Below are 18,719 nucleotides of genomic sequence, written 5' to 3'. Positions count from 1 at the left end.
TATAACTTCATCTGAAACAGATGGAAACAGCTTTGTACTTGAAAGAGTTACCTGTAAGCCAGACCGAGGCTTCTTACCTTTTATCAGCTTGGCCTAAATAGCCAAGTGGTTATGGTACTGGGCTTGTAATCCCAAAATCAAGAGTTCAAATCTCACAATGGCAAACTATGAAACAATGTAACTTCATCTGAATAGGAACAGATGGAAATGTGTTTGTACTCAAAAGAGTTACCGCTCTAGTGGCCTAAGTAGCCAAGTGGTTATGGTACTGGGTTTGTAACCCCAAGATCAAGAGTTCAAATCTCACAATGGCAAACAATGTAACTTCATCTGAAACAGATGGAAACGGGTTTGTACTCGAAAGAGTTACAGCTCTAGTGGCCTAAGTAGCCAAGTGGTTATGGTACTGGGTTTGTAACCCCAAGATCAAGAGTTCAAATCTCACAATAGCGAAACAATGTAACTTCATCTGAATAGGAACAGATGGAAACGTGTTTGTACTCGAAAGAGTTACAAGAGAAACCTACTTTCTCGAAAGAGTTACAGCTCTAGTGGGCTAAATAGCCAAGTGGTTATGGTACAGGGCTTGTAACCCCAAGATCAAGAATTCAAATCTCACAATGGCAAACTATGAAACAATGTAACTTCATCTGAATAGGAACAGATGGAAACGTGTTTGTACTCAAAAGAGTTACAGCTCTAGTGGGGGTGGGGTGGAAAAACTAGCAGGGCATAAAAGATTTTAAAATAATGGAAATAGGTGGGAAAAGAAAAATCTATATTAATTATTGGAAAAAACAAAAGGAAGGGGGAAGAAACAGAAAGGGGGTGAGGATGGAGGAGGGAATTCAAGATCTAAAGTTGTTGAACCCAACATCCAGTCCGGAAGGCTGCAAAGTGCCTAGCCGGAAGACGAGGCGCTGCGCCCCCAGCCCGCGCCGGGCCCCACCGGAACAACGCAGCAAGCCAAGGACAGACACGTGGGCAAGAGAGCAGGGCGGAGCGCCTAAACGCAAGCGACAGGGAGGCCTGAGCCACTCCCGCGGACAGACCGCAGGTGCCCCGCAAAGCGGCCGCCCAGCCCACGCCCGATCCCTCCAATGCAGAGGAGACCGCACTGGGAGCAACGAATGCAGTAGACTAAGTTGGGGGAAATGCAAGTGAAATGCTGCTTCACTTGAAAGGAGTGTTTGGGCCCTTGGACGGTGAGGACGCCTTCTCCTCCCTCCTAGAAACATGATAGGGTCCCCCTTGTCCTCACTTATCACCCCACCAGCATCTGCATTCAAAGGATCATCCTCCGCCATTTCCGCGAACTCCAGTATGATGCCACCACCAAACACATCTTCCCTTCATCTACACACCTACACACACACACACCTACACACACACACACACACCTACACACACACACACCTACACACACACACACACACACACACACACACACAACCGCCCCCTCCCCCTGAGGCATTCCGTGGGGATCGTTCCCTCCAGGACACCCTGGTCCACTCCTCCATCACCCCCTACTCCTCAACCCCCACCTATGGCACCTCCCCATGCCCATGCAAAAGATACAACACCTGCCCCTTCACTTCCTCTTTCCTCACCATCCAAGGGCCCAAACACTCCTTTCAAGTGAAGCAGCATTTCACTTGCATTTCCCCCAACTTAGTCTACTGCATTCGTTGCTCCCGGTGCGGTCTCCTCTGCATTGGAGGGACCAGGCGTGGGCTGGGTGGCCGCTTTGCGGGGCACCTGCGGTCTGTCCGCGGGAGTGGCTCAGGCCTCCCTGTCGCTTGCTATTTTGGCTCTCCATCCTGCTCTCTTGCCCACGTGTCTGTCCTTGGCTTGCTGTGCTGTTCCAGTGGGGCCCGGCGCGGGCTGGGGGGGCAGCGCCTCGTCTTCCGGCTGGGCGCTTTGCAGCCTTCCGGACTGGATGTTGGGTTCAACAACTTTAGATCTTGAATTCCCTCCTCTATCCCCACCCCCTTTCTGTTTCTTCCCCCCTTCCTTTTGTTTTTTCCAATAATTAATATAGATTTTTCTTTTCCCACCTATTTCCATTATTTTAAAATCTTTTATGCCCTGCTAGTCTTTCCACCCCACCCCCACTACAGCTGTAACTCTTTCGAGTACAAACCTGTTTCCATCTGTTTCAGATGAAGTTACATTGTTTCATAGTTTGCCATTGTGAGATATGAACTCTTGATCTTGGGGTTACAAACCCAGTACCATAACCACTTGGCTATTTAGGCCAAGCCCACTAGAACTGTACCTCTTTCGAGTACAAACACATTTCCATGTGTTTCAGATGAAGTTACATTGTTTCATAGTTTGCTATGGTGAGATTTGAACTCTTGATCTTGGGGTTACAAACCCAGTACCAAAACCACTTGGCTATTTAGGCCAAGCCCACTAGAACTGTAACTCTTTCGAGTACAAACCTGTTTCCATCTGTTTCAGATGAAGTTACATTGTTTCATAGTTTGCCATTGTGAGATTTGAACTCTTGATCTTGGGGTTACAAACCCAGTACCATAACCACTTGGCTATTTAGGCCAAGCCCACTAGAACTGTAACTCTTTCAAGTACAAACATGTTTCCATCTGTTACCTATTCAGATGAAGTTACATTGTTCAATAGTTTGCCATTGTGAGATTTGAACTCTTGATTTGGGGTTACAAACCCAGTACCATAACCACTTGGCTATTTAGGCCAAGCAAACTAGAACTGTAACTCTTTCGAGTACAAACCTGTTTCCATCTGTTTCAGATGAAGTTACATTGTTTCATAGTTTGCCATTGTGAGATTTGAACTCTTGATCTTGGGGTTACAAACCCAGTACCATAACCACTTGGCTATTTAGGCCAAGCCCACTAGAACTGTAACTCTTTCAAGTACAAACATGTTTCCATCTGTTACCTATTCAGATGAAGTTACATTGTTCAATAGTTTGCCATTGTGAGATTTGAACTCTTGATTTGGGGTTACAAACCCAGTACCATAACCACTTGGCTATTTAGGCCAAGCCCACTAGAACTGTAACTCTTTCGAGTACAAACCCGTTTCCATCTGTTTCAGATGAAGTTACATTGTTTCATAGTTTGCCATTGTGAGATTTGAACTCTTGATTTGGGGTTACAAACCCAGTACCATAACCACTTGGCTATTTAGGCCAAGCCCACTAGAACTGTAACTCTTTCGAGTATAAGCCCATTTCCATCTGTTTCAGATGAAGTTACATTGTTTCATAGTTTGCCATTGTGAGAATTGAACTCTTGATACTCTTTTGAGTAAACCTGTTTCCATCTGTTTCAGATGAAGTTACATTGTTTCATAGTTTGCCATTGTGAGATTTGAACTCTTGATCTTGGGGTTACAAACCCAGTACCATAACCACTTGGCTATTTAGGCCAAGCTAAATACTAATTCTCAAATCCTGATTCTCATTATAGTTTTGCCATTGTGAGATTTGAACTCTTGATTTTGGGGTTACAAACCCAGTACCATAACCACTTGGCTATTTAGGCCAAGCTAGTAACATTGTTTCATAGTTTGCCATTGTGAGATTTGAACTCTTGATCTTGGGGTTACAAACCCAGTACCATAACCACTTGGCTATTTAGGCCAAGCCCAAAATGTAACTCTTTCGAGTACAAACCCGTTTCCATCTTGTTCAGATGAAGTTACATTGTTTCATCGTTTGCCATTGTGAGATTTGAACTCTTGATTTTAGGGTTACAAACCCAGTACCATAACCACTTGGCTATTTAGGCCAATATAGGAAGGATGTAACTCTTTTGAGTACAAACCCATTTCCATCTGTTTCAGATGAAGTTACATTGTTTCATAGTTTGCTATTGTGAGATTTGAACTCTTGATCTTGGGGTTACAAACCCAGTACCATAACCACTTGGCTATTTAGGCCAAGCTAAATACTAATTCTCAAATCCTGATTCTCATTATAGTTTTGCCATTGTGAGATTTGAACTCTTGATTTTGGGGTTACAAACCCAGTACCATAACCACTTGGCTATTTAGGCCAAGCTAGTAACATTGTTTCATAGTTTGCCATTGTGAGATTTGAACTCTTGATCTTGGGGTTACAAACCCAGTACCATAACCACTTGGCTATTTAGGCCAAGCCCACTAGAACTGTAACTCTTTCAAGTACAAACATGTTTCCATCTGTTACCTATTCAGATGAAGTTACATTGTTCAATAGTTTGCCATTGTGAGATTTGAACTCTTGATTTGGGGTTACAAACCCAGTACCATAACCACTTGGCTATTTAGGCCAAGCCCACTAGAACTGTAACTCTTTCGAGTACAAACCCGTTTCCATCTGTTTCAGATGAAGTTACATTGTTTCATAGTTTGCCATTGTGAGATTTGAACTCTTGATTTGGGGTTACAAACCCAGTACCATAACCACTTGGCTATTTAGGCCAAGCCCACTAGAACTGTAACTCTTTTGAGTACAAACCCATTTCCATCTGTTTCAGATGAAGTTACATTGTTTCATAGTTTGCCATTGTGAGATTTGAACTCTTGATCTTGGGGTACAAACCCAGTACCATAACCACTTGGCTATTTAGGCCAAGCTAAAAATCCACTTCCATCTGTTTCAGATGAAGTTACATTGTTTCATAGTTTTGCCATTGTGAGATTTGAACTCTTGATCTTAGGGTTACAAACCCAGTACCATAACCACTTGGCTATTTAGGCCAAGCCCACTAGAACTGTAACTCTTTCGAGTACAAACCTGTTTCCATCTGTTTCAGATGAAGTTACATTGTTTCATAGTTTGCCATTGTGAGATTTGAACTCTTGATTTGGGGTTACAAACCCAGTACCATAACCACTTGGCTATTTAGGCCAAGCCCACTAGAACTGTAACTCTTTCGAGTATAAGCCCATTTCCATCTGTTTCAGATGAAGTTACATTGTTTCATAGTTTGCCATTGTGAGAATTGAACTCTTGATCTTGGGGTTACAAACCCAGTACCATAACCACTTGGCTATTTAGGCCAAGCTAAATACTAATTCTCAAATCCTGATTCTCATTATAGTTTTGCCATTGTGAGATTTGAACTCTTGATTTTGGGGTTACAAACCCAGTACCATAACCACTTGGCTATTTAGGCCAAGCTAGTAACATTGTTTCATAGTTTGCCATTGTGAGATTTGAACTCTTGATCTTGGGGTTACAAACCCAGTACCATAACCACTTGGCTATTTAGGCCAAGCCCACTAGAACTGTAACTCTTTCAAGTACAAACATGTTTCCATCTGTTACCTATTCAGATGAAGTTACATTGTTCAATAGTTTGCCATTGTGAGATTTGAACTCTTGATTTGGGGTTACAAACCCAGTACCATAACCACTTGGCTATTTAGGCCAAGCCCACTAGAACTGTAACTCTTTCGAGTACAAACCCGTTTCCATCTGTTTCAGATGAAGTTACATTGTTTCATAGTTTGCCATTGTGAGATTTGAACTCTTGATTTGGGGTTACAAACCCAGTACCATAACCACTTGGCTATTTAGGCCAAGCCCACTAGAACTGTAACTCTTTCGAGTACAAACCCGTTTCCATCTGTTTCAGATGAAGTTACATAGTTTGCCATTGTGAGATTTGAACTCTTGATTTGGGGTTACAAACCCAGTACCATAACCACTTGGCTATTTAGGCCAAGCCCACTAGAACTGTAACTCTTTCGAGTACAAACCCATTTCCATCTGTTTCAGATGAAGTTATATTGTTTCATAGTTTGCCATTGTGAGATTTGAACTCTTGAGCTTGGGGTTATAATCCCAGTACCATAGCCACTTGGCTATTTAGGTCAAGCCCACTAGAACTGTAACTCTTTCGAGTACAAACCCGTTTCCATCTGTTTCAGATGAAGTTACATAGTTTGCCATTGTGAGATTTGAACTCTTGATTTGGGGTTACAAACCCAGTACCATAACCACTTGGCTATTTAGGCCAAGCCCACTAGAACTGTAACTTGAGTGCCCTACCATCCATTCTTAATTAGCACATTCATTTAGATAATATCACTACCTTCTGCACCTGTGTTCTTTTGTCTGTGACATCTTTTGATTATCTGCTCCTATCACTGCTTGCTTGTCCCTACAACCACACCACTCCCCCCAACTTCTCTCCTCCAACACCCCCCCCCCCACCCCACACACACACACACACACACACACACACACACACACACACACACACACACACACACACACACAACCTTAAACCAACTTATATTTCATTCCTCTCCTTATATTCGCTCGGTTCTGTGGAAGGGTCATGAGGACTCGAAACGGCAAGTCTTTTCTTCTCCGCCGATGCTGCCAGACCTGCTGAGTTTTTCCAGGTAATTCTGTTTTTGTTTTAGTTTACGCTATCTGCCCTGGCTAAACTGCCACAGAAGTGGTGTGACCACCTTTGAATACTCTTCTCACCTTTTCAGTCATCTAGGCCATACACTTGTGAATTCGTTCCTTAAGCCCCTCTGCCTCTATAGTTCTCTGCCTCCTTCTAAGATACTCCTTCAGTCCTTATACTATCTCTTCCTTTTCCTTTATCTTGGTGTCCATTTTTGTCTGATTATACTCTGAAGCAACCTGCAGTGTCCTGCTATACTAAAAAGTACTATATATAAATAGTTGTAGTTTTAAATTCACTAAAGCTTCACTGCATTCTATTCTGCCCTATGCAAAAGCATATCATAAAATTCTTTCCATAATGCAATTGTAATGCTATAGGCAGACTTGAATCATCTGTTGACTTATGGTTTCGGCTGTCTTCCCTCTTAAAATGCAACCTGTTCATTCAAGTGCCATCACCCAACAACATTCTTGCAATCAACCAAACATAACCTCATACTGCCTTAATATTTATTATGGCAATAGCTTTTGGATCAAATATAATCTCCCAAAAAAATGCATTAAATGTTAGCACTTCAGTATGAACACCGAACAGTTATAGAGCAAACAAACTCTGCCACGACTGAAAATGAGCAGAACCACCAAAAAAAAAATCAATATAAATCCCAAACATTCAGGTTGGCTTAACCTCAGGGTTCAAGTGGCCTTTATAATCAGTGCAAAGTTCAACATTTTCGCATCACAAGCAATCCTTGATTCAAAAGCTATCCTTTAATCATGACCAGGTATCCTTACTCACTAATGCCCTTGTTCAATGAAGAGTGTGAGCAATGTCAAGTCATGCCAGCAGGGCTAACCATGCTGCCAACAGTCAGTATTTGCAGCAATGGATGGATATTCTGATTCTCCAGGAGCCAGTGCCAGCTTTATACACATCAATAGCCACAAAGCATGATGGTACTTAAATTCTATAAATTCAGACAAAAATCAGAGGAGAGAGGTTTGTTAACTGTGAGTCAGATAAAAAAAAACTGAAACTGGCATTAGCCGTGTGCTGCAACATGTTAAAATAAAGCTTGATGTTAATTTTTTTCCCCTTTTTTTCAATGTCCTTGCACAGAAGCTCTCAGGACCATGCAGGCCAGGGTCACCTCAAGACCCTCCCATAGACCTTGCCATACAGATGCTTTGCCTGCTGCAGATGATGATCATTAACTATAAAGGAATTCAGAAATGCTCATTACTCAGGACAAGAGGGTACATATCCTAACGAAATGCAACACTCCCACCCCACCACAAACTGGAACTTCAGGGTGAAAGTAGTAGTAATGTGTATTAAGATTAGGCAATGATAAAACGGTCATGGCAGATAAATTGTCAAACCCACCAAAGCTTTAAGCACACATATGAAACCAGGCCACTTTGTGTTTCTGCCTGGTAAACTGAGATAATTAAGATATGGAGAATGCTCCACAGAGTGAGGAAACACAGCTGTGTAATGAGAGATACAAAAATTGCATGGTAGAAAAGCACTGTGACCACAGTGCAAACTGTGGCCACTGTGAGCACAGGAAATCTACTAGGATTTTTTAAACTAGAAGTCTGGCAGAATATAAAATGGTTCAAATACAAAAAGCGGTCATGTAAACAGCATGACTTAAATTAACAAATCTCTTACTGTTAAGTAAAGAGATCAGAACTCACAAGACGCAGCACATACGAGTCACAACATGCCTCCTGCTACATCTTTGAAGCCTTTCTTCTTACTTAATTTCCCCCACCTAGATTCATATGCAATTCCAGATGTCCAGCATACTGACAAGAGGTGGTCAAGTGCCTACACATTGAGCTCAAGAATATTACTGCAATACGGATATTTCAGCGTGATACAAGCAAAAATGATTATTCTGCTACATCAATTTTTAAAGAGGGTAAGCAAATCAGAGCACGAGTATCCAAAGAATTATAATTAAGTGCAAGGAAATTGAACAAAAGGGAGTAAAAAAAAAATCAAGCTTTATTTTAACATGGTACAGCACACAGCTAATGCCAAATTCAGATTTTTTTGTCTGAATCACAGTTAACAAAGTCCCCAATAACTCAAAAAAGTTAATGTACTGCAGAGTGTTACACCAGAAAGGCCCCAGAATTACATGCTCAATTTGTCAATTTCAGCGAGGGCAAGGAAACACCTTGCTTTGTATCTACAGGCTAAGGAGATGGAAAGGAAAATAAAAGAGCTAGGGCAAAAAGATGCAGCGAAGTTTTCTGTCTCAAGGTACTAGAGACACAATTAAATACTATGGACTACTACAGAACAAACCGTGGGAAATGTATAGTATTAAAGGCAGTGAAAACGATTGCCAAGTTACAAGTTCCTCATCATATCAGATGTTTCAACCTGCCAAGTATTAGTGAAATATGTCACTATATTCTATTGTTCATCAAGTCTCAAAGTAATGTAGTGAGCAGAATTGCAATTTGTTCCAAAAAGGCCAAATTGCAGTATAATCTGTGGATGACATGAGTGTATGGGACATATTGAGAGGGTAGCACCTCTGATGGAGAAAATGCTTATGTCCTTGCATTTGGTTTACTGGTGAATAGCTCTCAAATTTTGTTCTCACTCTGATTATAAGTAGCCAACTACACCCAGCAGTGATTGTACCTTGTTTTTGGGATAAACCAAGAAAACTGATTATAGCTGCTACCAACGCCTCACCTTCCATTTTCCACACAAAGACTTTCCTGATGAATCCCAGAGGGGTGGGGGCGCAATAGGGAGACACTCAGCTACAGTAGTTCAATGCTCTCCAACTGTATGAAGTGTCAGATGGTTATGACCAACCCTTTGCTGGTCAATCAGCGGAGTACAAAATCATAACTGGACATTGCTATCCAACATCAGATATCAAAGACATCAGACAATGTTTGATGAAGCTATTAAATCGCTATCTATATAGCTTAAAGCTATCACTCAACATTTGGTCACACAAACGTATACAATACCTTGATATTAAATGGTTGAAAGACCCCAGTGTCCATTTCTCTACATCAGAGAGCCAAACTGCAATGCCCAAAAATACCAACTCTTAGTCGAAGACCTTTGAAGAAGCCAAACAGCAGCACCAGATATGATTTAATAAGCATCACTTGAAAATCAAAGCGTCTCTGCTGCAAACCTTTACAATCTAGTTGGCAGACAGAAAACGCATTATTGTGCCTTGTATCATAGGGTGTAAATAAAATTGAGGCAGCTGCAAAACAAATGGGATAATTTCTGGTTGCTGCAGGAGTTAGGAAAAATATTACTAGTATCACATATATTTACAATGCAAGAGAAGGCCAATCGACTCAACAGATTCAATGTCGGTGTTCAGCTGTCAAACAAGCCTTTAAAAATAAGCGGTCTCCCATTTAAGACAGGGATGAGAAGAAGTTTCTCTCTCAAGAGGACTGTGAATCTATGGAACTTTCTTCCCCAGAGAACGGTGGAGGCAGAGTCAAGGAATATTTTCAAGGCAGAGGTAGACAGATCCTTGACTAACAAAGGAGTCAAAGGTCATTGGAGGCATGCGGAATGTGGAGTTGAGGCCACAATCAGATCGGCCATGATCTTATTGAATGGCGGGGCAGACTTGAGGGGCCATACGGCCTCTTCTTGCTCCTAATTCATATGTTCGTACATCCTCCCACCTTACTTCATGTCACCCTATCAGCATATGCTTTTATGCCATTCTCTCCCATGTACTTGTATAGCTTCCCCTTAAATACAATTATGCTAATCATCTCAACTGCTTTTACTATCAAGATCTGCATTCTCACCACTCTGAGTAAAAAAGGTTCTTCTGAATTCCTTTTTGAATTTATTGGTGACTATTTCACATTTATCATTTTTTGTTTTAGACAACCCAACAGTCGAAACACCCTCTCTTTATCTACCCTATCAAACCCCTTCATAATTTTAAGATCTCTATCAGGTTGCCTCTCAGCCTTCTCTTACCTAGTGAAAAGAGCCTAACCTGTTTAGTTTTCCGTGATAATTACACAGAGTTTTAGTAACATCCTTGGAAATCATTTTTGCACCTTTGCAACTGCATATCCTTTTTGCAAAACTTTGTAATAATTGAGCATGTTGCTCAAACATTTTACATGTACATCAGATACAAAAAAAAATCAAACAAATGCAGACTTCAGGTAGCAGAACCAAATCTGGTTCCAACAGTTAATTCTACTAGCTTAGGTCATCCTACATGCAACAAATATGTATGTACTAGCCTGACAAATTCCCAAGCATTTTAAATCTCTTTCTAAAATTCATTCTTGGGATGTGGGTACTGCTCGGAAGGCTAGTATTTATTGTCCATTCCTAAATGCCTTGGCCTTGAGAAGGTGGTGGTGAGCCATCTGAGCTAGACCATTTCAGAAGACAGTTAAAAGTCAACACATTACTGCGGTCTGAAGTCAAATTTAGGTCAGACTCCATAAGGACAGCATATACTTTTCCCTAAAAGGACAGTAGTGAACCAAATGGGTTCTTACAACATATTAAAACAGAAAATGCTAGAGAAATTCAACAGGTCTGGTGGCATCTGCGGAGAGAGAAACAGAGTTAACATTTCAAGTCTGTAGGACTTGAGCTAAAGAGAAGTAGAAATGTGATGGATTTTATACTGTTTAAGAGGGGTGGAGCAGGTGGAACAAAATAGGTCAGGGATCAGTGGGAGTTAAGGAGAGTTTGACAAAGATGTCATGGACACAAGACAAAGGGAGTGTTAATGGTAGTGTTACAAACTAACGGTGGTGCTGATAGTGGTATAAAGGTAAGAAAGCAGAATGTGTTAAAAGCAGAACAAGGATCAGTGCTCTGTGAAAACACAACACAGAAACAATAGATGACCCTGTGGAAGAGGTGGGGTGGGGGAAAGGGAGGGGTTGGGAAAAAAGGATAAAAAAATGGCTAAAGTATAAAAAAAAATTAAAAATAACAAAATAAACAAGTAAACTTAAATAAAATAAAAACATTGAATTAAAAAGAAGAGGTAAAGATGGAGGAAAGTGCTCATGGTCTGAAGCTGTTGAACTCAAAGCCTGGAAGGCTGTAAAGTGCCTAACCGGAAGATGAGGTGCTGTTCTTCCAGTTTGCATTGGACTTCACTGGAACATTGCAGCAGGCCAAGGACGCACATGTGGGCATAAGTGCGAGATGGTGTGTTGAAATGGCAAGCGACAGGAAGGTCTGGTTCATGCTTGCGGGCTCAGCGAAGGTGTTTGGCAAAGCGATTGCCCAGTCTGCATTTAGTCGCCCCAACATAGAGGAGACTGCATTGGGAGCAGTGAATACAGTAGACCAAATTGAAGCAAGTGCAAGTGAAATGCTGCTTCCCCTGAAGGGAGTATTTGGGCCCTTTGGAGGTGGTAAAATGGCAGGTGCAGCACCTTCTGTGATTGCATGGGAAGAGTGTTGTGGGAGGCGATAAGGAGTGGACCAGGGTGCCACGGAGGGAATGGTCCCTATGGAATGCTGTCAGGGGGAGGGGGAGATGATGTGTTTGGTGGTGGCATCATGGTGGAGATGATGGAAATGGTAGAGGATGATCCTTTGAATGCAGAGGCTGGTGGGGTGAAAAATGAGGGCAAGGTGGGCCCTATTATGGCTCTGGGAGGGAAGGGAAGGAGTGAGGGCAGAGATGGGGGAGATGTGTCAGACAAGGTTGAGGGCCCTGTCAACCATGGTTGTTGTGGGAGGGGGGGCACAACACTTGGTTAAGAAAAAAGGAAGACATGACAGATGCAATGGAGTCAGAGGAACTGGAAGAATGGGAAGGAGTCCTTACAGGAAGCAGGGTGTGAGGAGGTGTAATCAAGGTAGCTGTGGGAATCGGTGGGTTTGTAATGAATATTGGTAGACTCTACCATCAAAAAATGGAAATTGGAAGCAAAATTGATAAACTTTTCCAAGTCCAGACGAGATCATGAAGTGGCATCGATACAGTCATCAGTGTACCAAAAAAAGTTGTTGGAGAGGGCCTAAGCAGGACAGGAACAAGGAATGCTCCACATACTTCACAAAAAGGCAGGCATAACTGGGCGCCCATGCAGGTACCCAAAGTCACATCTTTTATTTGGAGAAAGTGAGACAAGTTAAAGGAAAAATTATTCAGTGAGAGAACAAGTTTGGCTTAGACGGAGGAGTGTGGTGGTGGATGGGAGTTGTGTGGGCCTCTGTTCAAGGAAGAAGTGGAGGGCCCTCAGACCATCCTGGTAGGGGATGGAGGTGTAGAGGGACTGGATGTCCATGGTGAAGAGGAAGCAGTTAGGGCCAGGAAACTAGGGCATCAGAGGAATTGCGAATGTAGGTGGGAAGAGACTGGACAACAGAACAAATCCAATAGGTAGTAGCTATTAACTTTTGTGACTTAGATGTCATGCTATCATGAAAAACGTTTAATGGAAAATAATTGCAGTCATGACTACCACAGGTGCTTTTTAGGTAATGGCAAAATTAAATGTCGCAATATAACTTAAAAATTGAATTCGGCCAACAGCTTTGCTCTAATAGACGCCATTAAAATAGTTTTATCATAAGGGCTCCGCTGCTGTGTTGCAGCAATGCAGACTGCGGATTAGCATTTGTAAATTAGCAAATACAATAAGTTACTGGTCCTACGCACGGCAGAGGGAACTGGGCTGAAGCTAAACGATTCCCTGCTGGTAGAATATATTTCTTTTTAAGCCAAACATCTCCGCTGGCCAATTTCACACCATCCCAATAGAACAACATTGGCAAAATTCCTGAACAACAGAACACAGCACAGGATAAAGACAAAAACTAGCTCTATTAACTTCCAAGTTTACACACTTAGTCTTTAATGTGCAGGATGAAGATTTCCTTATTCAATCAATATATTTTGGCATCACAAATAGTCTATTAACAATAATGAAAACAGAATTTCCTACTTTTATAGGCAAGTGGTGAGGGTGACACAAGGAGTCTACAGAGGGATATAGATGGGTTAAGTGAGCGGGCATAATCTCAGTAAGGGGTAGCTCATTTAAAACAGAGATGAGGAATTTCTTCTCTCAGAGGGTGTATTCAAGGCAGAGACAGATTTTTAATCAGTAAGGGGATCAAGGGCTTTGGGGAAAAGGCAGGAAAGTGGAGTTGAGGATTATCAGATTAGCCATGATCGCATTGAATGGCGGAGCAGACTTGATGGGCCGAATGGGCTGTTTCTGCTCCTACGTCTTATGCATCACAAGCCAAATAATCTATTCCAGTCAAAAAAGTTCTTTGAAATTATATCTCCCAACTATATCCTTTGGTTGAACTCAAGGGAAAATTTCTGACCAAATAAGCCATTAGTATCAAACTTGATTAACCAGAAGCCTATCTTAAAAACAATTTAAAAGTAACCTGAAGAGGAAAATTTGCAGGGTTATTTTAATTTTTTTTTTTTTACTAATAATATTTCTCCGACCCAATGACACAAAGAGTTGGATTCGGGGATATTTTACATTTATCGATTTAAAAACAAACGTTGTTTTAAAATCGATTTTTTTCAAAGAAATTTGCACCGTCCAATCTTATCCTCGTTGTACTCAGTCGATATACATAACATAATTCCCCTTGCTGTACAGTCTGTAACACAGGTTGTTTCAGAAAGAGGAACAGGATCTCCACAGCATTGCGAAGCCTCGGTTGGGCCACACCTGGAAGGCTGTGTATAGGTCTGGGAACAGTGAGTTATCAAGGATCAATAGTGGCCTTGCACGTTCCAGAGGAGCCACATTGATTAGACTGGGGGGTTTGGAGTTTGAAAGCTGTACATCCGCAGCTTGTGGCACTAGTCACCCTCACTGTTGTTAGGAAGTGGCAGCTCTTTGCAGGGTTATGGGGAAGGAGCAAAGGAATAGGACCAATTGGATAGTTCTTTCAAAGAGCTGGTCTCCTCCTATAAATTTGCAGAGCTTCAGAAGTCTGTAGGAGACTGTTTAACATTCTAGCATCCCCACTTTAGAAAAAGAAACAAATTGAGACATATGGATGTCTCCAAAGTGTGAACAGCTCTTCTCACAAACAAGAGGAGGCCAGGAGCTTGCATCTAGATGTGATGAGGTGTTTGAGAACAGCTGTCAATATACGCCCCTCGTGGTTGTGAGGGAACATTCAATCCCCAACTCCCTCTTACCTCACAATTTCCATTTAAAACTCATTATCCATTTTAAAACCATTCTAGGCCTGCAGCAACAGGGGTTGCATAATTCACCCAACATGAAGCTGATGTTAACTTCAAAGTATACAAGGTACAAAAAAAATCAATACAATTTCTAATTTTCAATCTCAAAGTAAACCCTTGTAAATTCACATCAGGCTTATGTTTTAGCTGTTACAATTACACAGAAACAGGAAAAGCCCATTCAGCCCTTTGAACCTTTTCTTCTGTTCTACTAGATCATGGCTGATCTGTGCCTTAAGTTAAGAAACATTCAGCAGGTTATAGTCATGTTTAAAAGGTGCCAAAATTAATTTCACTCCAGTTGAGCCGGTATTAATGTATTCCTTGTTAAATTAATACTTTATATAGTAGCATCAAAATTTGTTAAGAAACCTGAGGAGATTGAAAAATAAGAACGCACTTCAAAGATACAACTGTTTTCCAGGCTATATAACAGCTTCAACCAGGGGCAAAGGTGCTCTACAACTATATTCGCTAATCAGACATCTATTCTATCTGTAAAATAACTGTCACAAGACTTCTTAGTCCTTTAGTGAATGTGGGAATGCTTCAAGTCATAGGCCCATCAGATTCTAAACACACTTAAGCTAAGAGTAAATGTACAATTGCAAATTTGTATCAGCACAGTAAAAATGGGGGCAAAGGAATTTGCAGTGAAGTGTAACCTTCAAGCATCCAACTTCATCTCAAAGTAACGTCTTCCAAACAAAAAAGTTAATTTGAATTCAAGACTCAATTCTAAATATTTCAGTTAATTGTTGCCAGCAGCAAATATCAGAAAATAACCTCACATTCAACCAAATCTTAAGTCGGATTCAATGGCAAAACCATTGCAACAAACAATACAAGCACAAAAAGTTAATTCCAATCAAATATAAAACTAGGCCTAAAAAATAAAATTACTGACGTGATGTGGTCTGTGTATACTCTAAGTATCCATAAAATAGCTTACTGCATAAAAACACATTTAATAACACTTCACTACCATACTGATAATTGGATAATTGCTTTCAACAAAAAGATAAAATATAATGGTTTAAATTATTATTACTTTCTGACTTGAGACAAAATTTAAATGAAAAATGTCATGTGAATTGGCTTGGATGTACAGTGTAATAATGAACATTCCAGAACTAAGTTACATATCAAATTTAAAAGCAAAAAAGCGCCGAAGAATCATACAGACTCAAAACGTTAACTCTTGTCTTTCTCTCCACAGATGCTGTTAGACCTGCTGAATTTTTCCAGCATTTTTGATTTCTGTTTTACATGTCAAGTTAGTTCATTTCTTACTTGGGATCAGACGCTGAACAGCATTTTAACAGAAACAAAGTTCTGGAAAGGCTCAGCAGGTCTGGCAGATCTGTGGAGAGAAATGGAGTGAACTTCAAAAGAGTCATATTGGACTCAAAACATTAACTCTTTCTCTCTCCACAGATGCTGCCAGACCTGCTGAGCCTTTCCAGAACTTTGTTTTTATTTCAGATCTCCAGCATCCACAGTATTTTGCTTTTATTTTATCATTTTAATAATGCCGCTTTTTCAGGGCAAAATTGATGACCTTCACTGTATTTTTTTAAAAACTCCTTCTTTGAATCAACTGAACTGAAGCACCCAGGGGAGCACTTTGACTATATCAATTATAACCTAATCTATTTATCAAGCTTCCAGAGAGGTACCCTACGTTTATTGAACTTCTCATATTAATCCAAAATAAATTACACACTGCAAAGGAGCTAGAAAAAGCCAGTTATACATCAACATAGTTTTTTCAACCCTACTATAGGCAGCAATCTATTGTCCACTTACTTTGAGAATAAATATGCCCAAATTCCTTTCCCTCCCTACCCCAAAGAAAACAAACATAACTGCAGAATGTTTATCCGTCCCACATGTACCCTTTTAACCCATGGCCAGCTGTCTACAAATTCTTGAACCACCCCAAAGAAACCCTAGAAATCTGGGCAAACTAAGCGACCGCTCGGTCCACTGTGCCTTTGTGCCTCATGAAGCACTTGATCATTTCCTTCTGTAGTCAAAACCATTTCATGCAGTTCTTCTATTTTTGAATTTAACACATCAATAGATACTGATGAAAGTCTGTCAGAAAGTACAATACAATTTAATACCTCAGCGTTACCTATTTTTATTGGATTTCATGCACAATCTACATAACCTGTTCAAAACCCCCACACTTCAATCCATCCAAAAAGCAACTTTAAATGAGATCTGCTGAATTGCAGGAACAGTATAACAAAGTACTACATATCTCATTGTTTTTCAAAACCCAGTTTAATTTTTTTTGCATTTGAATGTGTTTTTTTTAAACAACTGTACAATATTAACCACATCCTGCCCAACTTCTTTCAGTTCAGTAGGTAGTGGGAACTGAACTATATCCAATTTTGTAATCACCCAGAAATTTCTTTCTAGAACTCAACATTTGAGAAACTCAAGGACCACAGCTCACTGCAGCATGGTTAAGAAGAGTATGAACGAAAATAAATTGGATCAGGTAAATAGGAAGGAAGGAATGTAATTCCAATATTTCTGGGGGGATCCTGAGAACTGAAAAACTGCAACAGCAACTCACGGAGCAGTCAGCATGAAAGAAAAAATGCATTTGGCTGTTGGCTGGGCAGGGATCGCATCATATAGAAAGCAAGTGGTTTTAAACATGACCCGAAAGATCATCTCGACTGTTTTTGGTCACCTAAGGGGGTCAGAGAATAAATTTCAAGTGTAAATCTTCCCCTATTGGACCCAGAGTCATAGTTGTTGACAAACAACTTTCACTTGAGAAAAGAGAATTGCGTGCAACACAATTTCAGCACAACCGCCCTCTCCCTTTACAAATGACCCAATAACGAAACTATTGTTTACATCATCACAACAGAAAAAACGGGTTATTCTCCTCGTACCATTCTTCCCAACATTTTCTTTAGCTCTCGATCTTTATAAGATAGTGTCCATTTAAGTAAAATGAATCCCTACCACACTATACATGGTAGAGATTACATGGGGTTATTAGTTTTTAATATTCGCACAGTAGCAATAGGGCCCAGCGTTCCCGGTCGCTGATTCCAGTGATCCCTATTATTGCTCTTCTCCATACACACGGGAACATTTACATTCTTACATTCACCGCCGCCCCCACGCCACATCGCACAGTGGCTGCGTTGTTTTGACGGCGGCGAGTCCCAAGGCCCCGAAACTAAGGCTCCATCTCAGTACCGGGCTCCCGGCAGCATCAGGAGGCAGCCGCCCACCCCCACCTCCCATAGGCCCCGCTCTGATCGCCCGGGAAACGGGGTTACACACCTGCGGCGAAGTGCAGCGGCGTTGATTTCCTGCCAGCCATGTCCTTGGCGTTCACATTGCCTGAATCCACCAGTCGTTTCACCCGCAAAACGTCGCCGTTCCTGCAGGCCTCGAACAGCTCGCGGCCCGAGTCACTCACCGCCCCTCCTCCACCTCCTGTTAGCGGCGCCGTCGCCCCAGGACCCGGGGGGGTGACAGTACCGCCAGTGAATCCTGGTGAATCGGGCCTGTCGGAGGTCGGGGCCGTGGTCGAGCTCGGCCCGGGATCCGAGGCACTGGGAGAAAGCTGACTCCGCCGCGCCGCCATCTTCCACCGTCACTGCAGCAACGCCGAGCGACGTCACTGAGACGCAGGTAACGCGCACGAAGGGCACGCCGACCCGGGCGAGATCGCGCGTTCACGACATTGTGGGCGCGCACGTACAACACACCGCCTGACGGGGGGAGGGGCGCGCACGTATGGAACCCCTCCAGGGTGGCGAATTCCCCCCACCCAAAACAAAAATAGAATTACCTGGAAAAATTCAGCAGGTCTGGCAGCATCGGCGGAGAAGAAAAGAGTTGACGTTTCGAGTCCTCATGACCCTTCGACAGAACTTGAGTTCGAGTCCAAGAAAGAGTTGAAATATAAGCTGGTTTAAGGTGTGGTTGTAGGGACAAACAAGCAGTGATAGAAGCAGATCATCAAAAGATGTCAACGACAACAGTACAATAGAACACATAGGTGTTAAAGTTAAAGTTGGTGATATTATCTAAAC

General features: G+C 41.7%; 1 protein-coding gene across 5 annotated transcripts in view; it reads right to left on the bottom strand.

Annotated features, from left to right (window-relative positions):
* Positions 1–18,285, bottom strand: part of tnksa (tankyrase, TRF1-interacting ankyrin-related ADP-ribose polymerase a) — a 183,280-nt gene extending 164,995 nt beyond the window's left edge. For all 5 annotated transcript variants that reach the window (XR_005942762.1, XM_041185621.1, XM_041185623.1 and 2 more), the window contains exon 1: positions 17,962–18,285. Coding sequence is in view for 4 of the 5 variants with exons in the window: in XM_041185621.1 (XP_041041555.1) it covers positions 17,962–18,268 (307 nt within the window). In the remaining variant the exon portion in view is untranslated. The remainder of the gene's footprint in view (positions 1–17,961) is intronic.
* Positions 18,286–18,719: the final 434 nt, after the last annotated feature.

This window comes from Carcharodon carcharias, chromosome 4 (genome assembly GCF_017639515.1).
Source record: "Carcharodon carcharias isolate sCarCar2 chromosome 4, sCarCar2.pri, whole genome shotgun sequence".
NCBI lineage: Eukaryota > Metazoa > Chordata > Chondrichthyes > Lamniformes > Lamnidae > Carcharodon > Carcharodon carcharias.
Note: the sequence above shows the minus strand (reverse complement) of the source record. Positions and strands in the feature narration are given on the sequence as shown.